Source organism: Oncorhynchus gorbuscha, linkage group LG03 (genome assembly GCF_021184085.1).
Source record: "Oncorhynchus gorbuscha isolate QuinsamMale2020 ecotype Even-year linkage group LG03, OgorEven_v1.0, whole genome shotgun sequence".
In the NCBI taxonomy this organism is placed as follows: domain Eukaryota; kingdom Metazoa; phylum Chordata; class Actinopteri; order Salmoniformes; family Salmonidae; genus Oncorhynchus; species Oncorhynchus gorbuscha.
Genome location: NC_060175.1, coordinates 2,069,482 through 2,082,231, shown reverse-complemented (window position 1 = coordinate 2,082,231; position 12,750 = coordinate 2,069,482). Strand labels below are relative to the sequence as shown.

General features: G+C 42.2%; 1 protein-coding gene across 1 annotated transcript in view; it reads left to right on the top strand.

The window, feature by feature from the left end:
- phf2 (PHD finger protein 2) overlaps positions 1-10,698 on the top strand; it is a 130,626-nt gene extending 119,928 nt beyond the window's left edge. Inside the window, exons 20-22 of the mRNA XM_046338193.1 lie at positions 3,385-3,494; positions 5,601-5,961; positions 8,587-10,698. Coding sequence (XP_046194149.1) covers positions 3,385-3,494; positions 5,601-5,961; positions 8,587-8,675 — 560 coding nt within the window. The 3' untranslated portion in view covers positions 8,676-10,698. The remainder of the gene's footprint in view (positions 1-3,384; positions 3,495-5,600; positions 5,962-8,586) is intronic.
- Positions 10,699-12,750: the final 2,052 nt, after the last annotated feature.

Here is a 12,750-nt window from a genome sequence, read left to right as displayed (position 1 = left end):
AGAGCAGTGATACTATCCAGAGTAGTGATACTAGTCAGAGTAGTGATACTATCCAGAGCAGTGATACTATCCAGAGTAGTGATACTATCCAGAGTAGTGATACTAGTCAGAGTAGTGATACTATCCAGAGCAGTGATACTATCCAGAGCAGTGATACTATCCAGAGTAGTGATACTATCCAGAGTAGTGATACTATCCAGAGCAGTGATACTATCCAGAGTAGTGATACTAGTCAGAGTAGTGATACTATCCAGAGTAGTGATACTATCCAGAGTAGTGATACTATCCAGAGTAGTGATACTAGTCAGAGTAGTGATACTAGTCAGAGTAGTGATACTATCCAGAGCAGTGATACTATCCAGAGTAGTGATACTATCCAGAGTAGTGATACTATCCAGAGTAGTGATACTAGTCAGAGCAGTGATACTATCCAGAGCAGTGATACTATCCAGAGTAGTGATACTAGTAGTGATACTAGTCAGAGTAGTGATACTAGTCCGAGCAGTGATACTATCCAGAGTAGTGATACTAGTAGTGATACTAGTCAGAGTAGTGATACTATCCAGAGCAGTGATACTATCCAGAGTAGTGATACTATCCAGAGCAGTGATACTATCCAGAGTAGTGATACTATCCAGAGTAGTGATACTAGTAGTGATACTATCCAGAGTAGTGATACTAGTCAGAGTAGTGATACTATCCAGAGCAGTGATACTAGTAGTGATACTATCCAGAGTAGTGATACTAGTCAGAGTAGTGATACTATCCAGAGTAGTGATACTAGTAGTGATACTATCCAGAGTAGTGATACTAGTCAGAGTAGTGATACTATCCAGAGCAGTGATACTAGTAGTGATACTATCCAGAGTAGTGATACTAGTCAGAGTAGTGATACTATCCAGAGTAGTGATACTAGTAGTGATACTATCCAGAGTAGTGATACTATCCAGAGTAGTGATACTAGTCAGAGTAGTGATACTATCCAGAGTAGTGATACTAGTAGTGATACTATCCAGAGTAGTGATACTAGTCAGAGTAGTGATACTATCCAGAGCAGTGATACTAGTAGTGATACTATCCAGAGCAGTGATACTAGTCAGAGTAGTGATACTATCCAGAGCAGTGATACTATCCAGAGCAGTGATACTATCCAGAGTAGTGATACTATCCAGAGTAGTGATACTATCCAGAGTAGTGATACTATCCAGAGTAGTGATACTATCCAGAGCAGTGATACTATCCAGAGTAGTGATACTATCCAGAGTAGTGATACTATCCAGAGTAGTGATACTATCCAGAGTAGTGATACTATCCAGAGTAGTGATACTATCCAGAGTAGTGATACTAGTAGTGATACTATCCAGAGTAGTGATACTAGTCAGAGTAGTGATACTATCCAGAGCAGTGATACTAGTAGTGATACTATCCAGAGTAGTGATACTAGTCAGAGTAGTGATACTATCCAGAGTAGTGATACTAGTAGTGATACTATCCAGAGTAGTGATACTAGTCAGAGTAGTGATACTATCCAGAGCAGTGATACTAGTAGTGATACTATCCAGAGTAGTGATACTAGTCAGAGTAGTGATACTATCCAGAGTAGTGATACTAGTAGTGATACTATCCAGAGTAGTGATACTAGTCAGAGTAGTGATACTATCCAGAGTAGTGATACTAGTAGTGATACTATCCAGAGTAGTGATACTAGTCAGAGTAGTGATACTATCCAGAGCAGTGATACTAGTAGTGATACTATCCAGAGCAGTGATACTAGTCAGAGTAGTGATACTATCCAGAGCAGTGATACTATCCAGAGCAGTGATACTATCCAGAGTAGTAATACTATCCAGAGCAGTGATACTATCCAGAGTAGTGATACTATCCAGAGTAGTGATACTAGTAGTGATACTATCCAGAGCAGTGATACTAGTCAGAGTAGTGATACTATCCAGAGCAGTGATACTATCCAGAGTAGTGATACTATCCAGAGTAGTGATACTAGTCAGAGTAGTGATACTAGTCAGAGTAGTGATACTATCCAGAGCAGTGATACTATCCAGAGCAGTGAATCTATCCAGAGTAGTGATACTATCCAGAGTAGTGATACTATCCAGAGCAGTGATACTATCCAGAGTAGTGATACTATCCAGAGCAGTGATACTATCCAGAGTAGTGATACTATCCAGAGTAGTGATACTATCCAGAGTAGTGATACTATCCAGAGTAGTGATACTAGTCCGAGCAGTGATACTATCCAGAGTAGTGATACTATCCAGAGTAGTGATACTAGTAGTGATACTATCCAGAGTAGTGATACTATCCAGAGTAGTGATACTATCCAGAGTAGTGATACTATCCAGAGTAGTGATACTAGTCAGAGTAGTGATACTAGCCAGAGTAGTGATACTAGCCAGAGTAGTGATACTAGTCAGAGTAGTGATACTAGTCAGAGTAGTGATGCTATCCAGAGTAGTGATACTAGTAGTGATACTATCCAGAGTAGTGATACTATCCAGAGTAGTGATACTAGTCAGAGTAGTGATACTATCCAGAGTAGTGATACTATCCAGAGTAGTGATACTATCCAGAGCAGTGATACTATCCAGAGTAGTGATACTAGTCAGAGTAGTGATACTATCCAGAGTAGTGATACTAGTCCGAGCAGTGATACTATCCAGAGTAGTGATACTATCCAGAGTAGTGATACTAGTCAGAGTAGTGATACTATCCAGAGTAGTGATACTAGTCCGAGCAGTGATACTATCCAGAGTAGTGATACTATCCAGAGTAGTGATACTAGTCAGAGTAGTGATACTATCCAGAGTAGTGATACTAGCAGTGATACTATCCAGAGTAGTGATACTAGTCCGAGCAGTGATACTATCCAGAGTAGTGATACTAGTCAGAGTAGTGATACTATCCAGAGTAGTGATACTATCCAGAGTAGTGATACTAGTCCGAGCAGTGATACTAGTCCGAGCAGTGATACTAGTCCGAGCAGTGATACTAGTCCGAGCAGTGATACTAGTCAGAGTAGTGATACTAGTCAGAGTAGTGATACTAGTCAGAGTAGTGATACTAGTCAGAGTAGTGATACTAGTCCGAGCAGTGTGCCGGTTTCTTATTGTTTCTCATGTTATTCAACTGTTACCATGCACCTGCAACAAAGTTAGCTCAGATTTGCATGTGCCTTTTGCATTTTTAAGGTATCTGTGACCAACAGGTGCATATTTGTATTCCCAATCCATATATTAGGGCCAAATTTATTTATTTCAATTGACTGAATTCCTTATATGAACTGTAGCTCAGTAGTCTTTGAAATTGTTGGTAATTTTGCATGTATTGTCTGAGCTGTAAAGTGTGTGTTATGGTATCTCTCTGCAGCGCGTGTCGGTCCCTCTGTGCTTCGTCAGGCGAGGCCGGCCAGAGAAGGAGCGCGAGTGGCGTCCATAGAGACAGGACTGGCAGCTGCTGCAGCCAAACTCACACACCAGGTTAGTACGGAATAGTGTTGAGGGGGGACACACCAGGTTAGTAGGGAAGAGTGTTGACGGGGGGGACACCAGGTTAGTAGGGAAGAGTGTTGACGGGGGGACACACACACCAGGTTAGTAGTAGGGAAGAGTGTTGGCGGGGGGGGACACACCAGGTTAGTAGGGAAGAGTGTTGACGGGGGGACACACACCAGGTTAGTAGGGAAGAGTGTTGACGGGGGGACACACACACCAGGTTAGTAGTAGGGAAGAGTGTTGGCGGGGGGGACACACCAGGTTAGTAGGGAAGAGTGTTGACGGGGGGACACACACCAGGTTAGTAGGGAAGAGTGTTGTTGAAGGGGAACTCACCAGGTTAACTGGGAAGAGTGTTGGCGGGGGGGGACACACCAGGTTAGTAGGGAAGAGTGTTGACGGGGGGACACACCAGGTTAGTAGGGAAGAGTGTTGACGGGGGGGACACACACCAGGTTAGTAGGGAAGAGTGTTGACGGGGGGGACACACCAGGTTAGTAGGGAAGAGTGTTGACGGGGGGACACCAGGTTAGTAGGGAAGAGTGTTGTTGAGGGGGAACTCACCAGGTTAGCTGGGAAGAGTGTTGTTGAGGGGGAACTCACCAGGTTAGCTGGGAAGAGTGTTGTTGAGGGGGGAACTCACCAGGTTAGCTGGGAAGAGTGTTGTTGAGGGGGGAACTCACCAGGTTAGCTGGGAAGAGTGTTGTTGAGGGGGAACTCACCAGGTTAACTGGGAAGAGTGTTGTTGAGGGGGAACTCACCAGGTTGACTGGGAAGAGTGTTGTTGAGGGGGAACTCACCAGGTTGACTGGGAAGAGTGTTGTTGAGGGGGAACTCACCAGGTTAGCTGGGAAGAGTGTTGTTGAGGGGGGAACTCACCAGGTTAACTGGGAAGAGTGATGTTGAGGGGGGGAACTCACCAGGTTAACTGGGAAGAGCGTTGTTGAGGAGGAACTCACCAGGTTAACTGGGAAGAGTGTTGTTGAGGGGGAACTCACCAGGTTAGCTGGGAAGAGTGATGTTGAGGGGGGGAACTCACCAGGTTAACTGGGAAGAGTGATGTTGAGGGGGGGAACTCACCAGGTTAACTGGGAAGAGTGTTGTTGAGGGGGGAACTCACCAGGTTAACTGGGAAGAGTGATGTTGAGGGGGGGAACTCACCAGGTTAACTGGGAAGAGTGATGTTGAGGGGAACTCACCAGGTTAACTTGGAAGAGTGATGTTGAGGGGGGGAACTCACCAGGTTAACTGGGAAGAGCGTTGTTGAGGAGGAACTCACCAGGTTAACTGGGAAGAGTGTTGTTGAGGGGGAACTCACCAGGTTAGCTGGGAAGAGTGATGTTTCACCAGGTTAACTGGGAAGAGTGATGTTGAGGGGGAACTCACCAGGTTAACTGGGAAGAGGTTGTTGAGGGGGAACTCACCAGGTTAACTGGGAAGAGTGATGTTGAGGGGGGGAACTCACCAGGTTAACTGGGAAGAGTGTTGTTGAGGGGGAACTCACCAGGTTAACTGAGAAGAGTGTTGTTGAAGGGGAACTCACCAGTGGTGGAGTAAGTCATCACCTCAGGGTTATGTTCCTCTAGTCATCACCTCAGGGTCATGTTCCTCTAGTCATCACCTCAGGGTTATGTTCCTCTAGTCATCACCTCAGGGTTATGTTCCTCTAGTCATCACCTCAGGGTTATGTTCCTCTAGTCATCACCTCAGGGTCATGTTCCTCTAGTCATCACCTCAGGGTCATGTTCCTCTAGTCATCACCTCAGGGTCATGTTCCTCTAGTCATCACCTCAGGGTTATGTTCCTCTAGTCATCACCTCAGGGTTATGTTCCTCTAGTCATCACCTCAGGGTCATGTTCCTCTAGTCATCACCTCAGGGTCATGTTCCTCTAGTCATCACCTCAGGGTCATGTTCCTCTAGTCATCACCTCAGGGTCATGTTCCTCTAGTCATCACCTCAGGGTTATGTTCCTCTAGTCATCACCTCAGGGTCATGTTCCTCTAGTCATCACCTCAGGGTCATGTTCCTCTAGTCATCACACCTCAGGGTCAGGGCTCGGGGGTTCTGTGTTAATATTTGTTTCTTCCAGAAGGAGCAGCAGAAGACCAAGAAAAAGCAGAAGAGCACAAAAAAGAATCCCCCTGCTGCTTTGAGAGAGGAGGAGGAAGAGGAGGAGCCAGTGAGGAAGTTGAGTAGGGACAGCAGTTCTCCAGAACCAGACGCGGGCCGGGACTCCGAGCCTGGTCAGACCGACCATGAATACTCCTCTGGGGCAGGAGGGAAGCAGGCTGGGGGGCCCCAACCCATGGCCCCTGGAGTCTTCCTTACACAGAGACGACCCTCTACCTTTTCATCATCTCAAAACAATAACAACAACAGCACAGCCAAGGGGGAGCGAGGAGCAGCAGGAGGAGCAGGTGGAGCAGGGAAGGGTGATGCAAAGGGCGAAGGTAAGTGATTTCATCCACACATTCCATACTGCTGGTGTGGTGTAACGTTCAGTAAAGAGCCTCACCGCTAACAAGATTAACTGTTCTTTCCATTGATACTAAATGGTCCTGATAGACCGGGGTGGATTCACATATATACACTGGTGCCCCTATTATATACACTGGTGCCCCTATTATATACACTGGTGCCCCTATTATATACACTGGTGCCCCTATTATATACACTGGTGCCCCTATTATATACACTGGTGCCCCTATTATATACACTGGTGCCCCTATTATATACACTGGTGCCCCTATTATATACACTGGTGCCCCTATTATATACACTGGTGCCCCTATTATATACCCTGGTGCCCCTATTATATACCCTGGTGCCCCTATTATATACACTGGTGCCCCTATTATATACACTGGTGCCCCTATTATATACACCGGTGCCCCTATTATATTGCCCCTATTATATACACCGGTGCCCCTATTATATACACCGGTGCCCCTATTATATACACCGGTGCCCCTACCGGTTATATACACCGGTGCCCCTATTATATACACCGGTGCCCCTATTATATACACCGGTGCCCCTATTATATACACCGGTGCCCCTATTATATACACCGGTGCCCCTATTATATACACCGGTGCCCCTATTATATACACCGGTGCCCCTATTATATACACCGGTGCCCCTATTATATACACCGGTGCCCTATTATATACACCGGTGCCCCTATTATATACCCTGGTGCCCCTATTATATACACCGGTGCCCCTATTATATATCCGTGCCCCTATTATATATCCCCTATTATATATCCTGGTGCCCCTATTATATATCCTGGTGCCCCTATTATATATCCTGGTGCCCCTATTATATATCCTGGTGCCCCTATTATATATCCTGGTGCCCCTATTATATATCCTGGTGCCCCTATTATATATCCTGGTGCCCCTATTATATATCCTGGTGCCCCTATTATATATCCTGGTGCCCCTATTATATACACCGGTGCCCCTATTATATACACCGGTGCCCCTATTATATACCCTGGTGCCCCTATTATATACCCTGGTGCCCCTATTATATACACTGGTGCCCCTATTATATACACTGGTGCCCCTATTATATATCCTGGTGCCCCTATTATATATCCTGGTGCCCCTATTATATACACTGGTGCCCCTATTATATACACCGGTGCCCCTATTATATACACCGGTGCCCCTATTATATACACCGGTGCCCCTATTATTATATACACCGGTGCCCCTATTATATACACCGGTGCCCCTATTATATACACCGGTGCCCCTATTATATACACCGGTGCCCCTATTATATACACCGGTGCCCCTATTATATACACCGGTGCCCCTATTATATACACCGGTGCCCCTATTATATACACCGGTGCCCCTATTATATACACCGGTGCCCCTATTATATACACCGGTGCCCCTATTATATACACCGGTGCCCCTATTATATACACCGGTGCCCCTATTATATATCCTGGTGCCCCTATTATATATCCTGGTGCCCCTATTATATATCCTGGTGCCCCTATTATATATCCTGGTGCCCCTATTATATATCCTGGTGCCCCTATTATATATCCTGGTGCCCCTATTATATATCCTGGTGCCCCTATTATATATCCTGGTGCCCCTATTATATATCCTGGTGCCCCTATTATATACACCGGTGCCCCTATTATATACCCTGGTGCCCCTATTATATACCCTGGTGCCCCTATTATATACACTGGTGCCCCTATTATATACACTGGTGCCCCTATTATATACACTGGTGCCCCTATTATATACACTGGTGCCCCTATTATATACACGGTGCCCTGGTGCCCCTATTATATATCCTGGTGCCCCTATTATATATCCTGGTGCCCCTATTATATACACTGGTGCCCCTATTATATACACCGGTGCCCCTATTATATACACCGGTGCCCCTATTATATACACTGGTGCCCCTATTATATATCCTGGTGCCCCTATTATATATCCTGGTGCCCCTATTATATATCCTGGTGCCCCTATTATATATCCTGGTGCCCCTATTATATATCCTGGTGCCCCTATTATATATCCTGGTGCCCCTATTATATATCCTGGTGCCCCTATATATCCTGGTGCCCCTATTATATATCCTGGTGCCCCTATTATATATCCTGGTGCCCCTATTATATATCCTGGTGCCCCTATTATATACACTGGTGCCCCTATTATATATCCTGGTGCCTCTAATATATATCCTGGTGCCTCTATTATATATCCTGGTGCCCCTATTATATATCCTGGTGCCCCTATTACATATCCTGGTGCCCCTATTATATATCCTGCCCCTATTATATATCCTGGTGCCCCTATTATATATCCTGGTGCCCCTATTATATATCCTGGTGCCCCTATTATATATCCCCTATTATATACACTGGTGCCCCTATTATATATCCTGGTGCCCCTGTTATATATCCTGGTGCCCCTATTATAGTGTATATTTATACTTGTGCCCTCATTTTTCACCTTCACATTGTACTACATAATGTTAGTGATGGTCACTGTTGAATTCCTCTTTCTGCTTTCTGCCTCTGTGCCCCTCAGCGAAGCGGCTAAAGAAAGGCATGGCGACGGCCAAACAGAGACTAGGAAAGATCCTGAAGATCCACCGCAACGGGAAGCTCCTCCTGTAACAGGAAGTGACTGGCTACGGAGCATTGCCATTGGCTCCTGCAGTACTCTTAGCATATGAACAGGCTCCGTCTCCTTTCCTTTGATTGGTGCTGGGCTAACAGACAAGACTGAAACAGTCGACATTGGTTTTGCCTATACTTAAAAGTGTACAGAATAATTGCTAGAAATATTTTTTAAGAAAAATGTGTCATTTTACTACAGTCAGTTTATCAGGGGGTCGCTATGCTATGCGTTAATCTAGGGTTGCTGCACAAACGGCAGCCTATTCCCTTTCTAGTGCACTACTTTAGACCAGGGCCCTATTCCCTTTCTAGTGCCCTGGTCAAAAGTAGTGCGCTACAAAGGGAATAGGCTGCCGTTTGGGATGCGACCAAGAAGTTCATCCAGGACCCTGAAAGTATCCCGTCCATGTATTCAGTTGGATGGGTTAAAGATAGTTTATAGAGAATTCATTCCTACTATTTCCATGGGGGTTATCATTAACCTTGCAATATTTGTTTTAGAATTTAGGAAATAAGTGTTGCTTTCTGTCTTCCCCAGACCAGACTTAGCCTGAAATACAGGCTGTTTGTGCTAACGTTCCACCCCCAGACATGTTAGGCGACAAAGAGTGGAATGTTAGCACAGACTGCACAGACACGCTAAACCCAGACCTTCACTAGATACACTCACCTCCACGCTATTCCTTTTTTTTTTTTGCTAAGCACTATCAGTTACGATATATTTATTGTCCTAATATACTGTTTCATGTCATAGATGTGGAAAGGAAAGCCAAAACAAGGCACTTAATAAAACAACTTGCGAAGGGAATTTCGCATGTCAGATATGTCAATATGATGATGGTTCAACTGGATTTCTCTGGTCGTTCTCTGAACGGTAAAAGAAACACAATAAGGAATGATGTCTTTCTTTGAACTAATGTTTTCACACCCAAACAAACATATCAACATTATTTCACAATGTGCCATTACTTCCGTTTCAAGACTGTCTTAAGATAGATATTGTGATTATAGACCGTATGAATTAGCTACTTTAAAGACTAAATTAGTACAAACAGTATATTACCACAGCTGACAATCACACAGTAAATGATCCTTAAAGGGATATAATGTGATATTATTGTCATGCATTATTTAATAAGGATTTATTTGGTATTTCCATATCAATATTCCATAATCTAACATTGACTGTATTGCCAGTCAATTGAAACTCTCTATCCCAAATAGCACCCTATTCCCTTTATAGTGCACTACTTTAGACCAGGGCCCTATTCCCTATATAGTGCACTACTTTAGACCAGGGCCCTATTCCCTATATAGTACACTACTTTAGACCAGGGCCCTATTCCCTATGTCGTGGCCAACTTTAGACCAGAGCCCTATTCCCTATATAGTACACTACTTTAGACCAGGGCCCATATCTAGCTCTCTAAAGGAGGATCGTTATTGAAACACTAATCATGGGCTCCTGAAGATGCTGTAAATCCCATGTGTTCTATGTAGATAGGCCTCATCCAGCTCTTTCACTGTGGCTACATGGGGATACTTTCACTCCTCTGTTTGCTGTAAGGCAGCACCATAACCTACACCTCTGAAATATGCATCATTTCTATGGCTTGTTATTCACAGTACAGTATGTAGAATGTAGCTTGTACAAAGCCTTTTACAGGAATGCTTTTTGTATTCTTTTTGTTCTCCCTTAATACTTCATTATTATACATTTCTACTAGTTTTTTATTATAAACAAAATATATGTGAATATATAGACATTAGTCTTTTTGATTTGATTAGACCAATGTTTGTTTTATGTTTGTTTTTAACATTGTTTATTTGTTATTAGACTAAGGTGTTGCCTGGAAAACAACTGAAGAAAAAAATAACATGAATTGTTGAATGGCCTTACATTACTACATACACACCATTACATAACTACATACACACCATTACATTACTACATACACACCATTACATTACTACATACACACCATTACATTACTACATACACACCATTACATTACTACATACACACCATTACATTACTACATACACACCATTACATAACTACATACACACCATTACATAACTACATTACCACATACACACCATTACATTACTACATACACACCACTACATTACTCCATACACACCATTACATAACTACATACACACCACTACATTACTACATACACACCATTACATTACTACATACACACCACTACATTACTCCATACACACCATTACATAACTACATACACACCACTACATTACTACATACACACCATTACATAACTACATACACACCACTACATTACTACATACACACCATTACATTACTACATTACTACATACACACCACTACATTACTACATACACACCATTACATTACTACATACACACCATTACATTACTACATACACACCATTACATTACTACATACACACCATTACATTACTACATACACACCATTACATTACTACATACACACCACTACATTACTACATACACACCACTACATTACTACATACACACCATTACATAACTACATACACACCATTACATTACTACATACACACCATTACATTAGTACATACACACCATTACATTACTACATACACACCATTACATTACTACATACACACCATTACATTACTACATACACACCATTACATTACTACATACACACCATTACATTACTACATACACACCATTACATTACTACATTACTACATACACACCATTACATTACTACATTACTACATACACACCATTACATTACTACATACACACCAGTACATTACTACATACACACCATTACATTACTACATACACACCATTACATTACTACATACACACCATTACATTACTACATTACTACATACACACCATTACAATACTACATACACACCATTACATTACTCCATACACACCATTACATTACTACATACACACCATTACATTACTACATACACACCATTACATTACTACATACACACCATTACATTACTACATACACACCATTACATTACTACATACACACCATTACATTACTACATTACTACATACACACCATTACAATACTACATACACACCATTACAATACTACATACACACCATTACATTACTCCATACACACCATTACATTACTACATACACACCATTACATTACTACATACACACCATTACATTACTACATACACACCATTACATTACTACATACACACCATTACATTACTACATACACACCATTACATTACTACATTACTACATACACACCATTACATTACTACATACACACCATTACATTAGTACATACACACCATTACATTAGTACATACACACCATTACATTACTACATACACACCACTACATTACTACATACACACCATTACATTACTACATACACACCATTACATTACTACATACACACCATTACATTACTACATGCACACAGCTACATTACTACATGCACACAGCTACATTACTACATGCACACAGCTACATTACATGCACACAGCTACATTACATCACTACAGACACACAGCTGCATTACTACATACACACCATTACATTACTACATACACACCATTACATTACTACATAAACACCATTACATTACTACATACACACCATTACATTACTACATTACTACATACACACCATTACATTACTACATACACACCATTACATTACTACATTACTACATACACACAGCTACATTACTACATACACAAAGCTACATTACTACATACACACAGCTACATTACATCACTACAGACACACAGCTGCATTACTAGATACACACCATTACATTACTACATACACACCATTACATTACTACATACACACCATTACATTACTACATAAACACCATTACATTACTACATACACACCATTACATTACTACATTACTACATACACACCATTACATTACTACATACACACCATTACATTACTACATTACTACATACACACAGCTACATTACATTACTAGATACACACAGCTACATTACATTACTAGATACACACAGCTACATTACATTACTACATACACACAGCTACATTACTACAGACACAC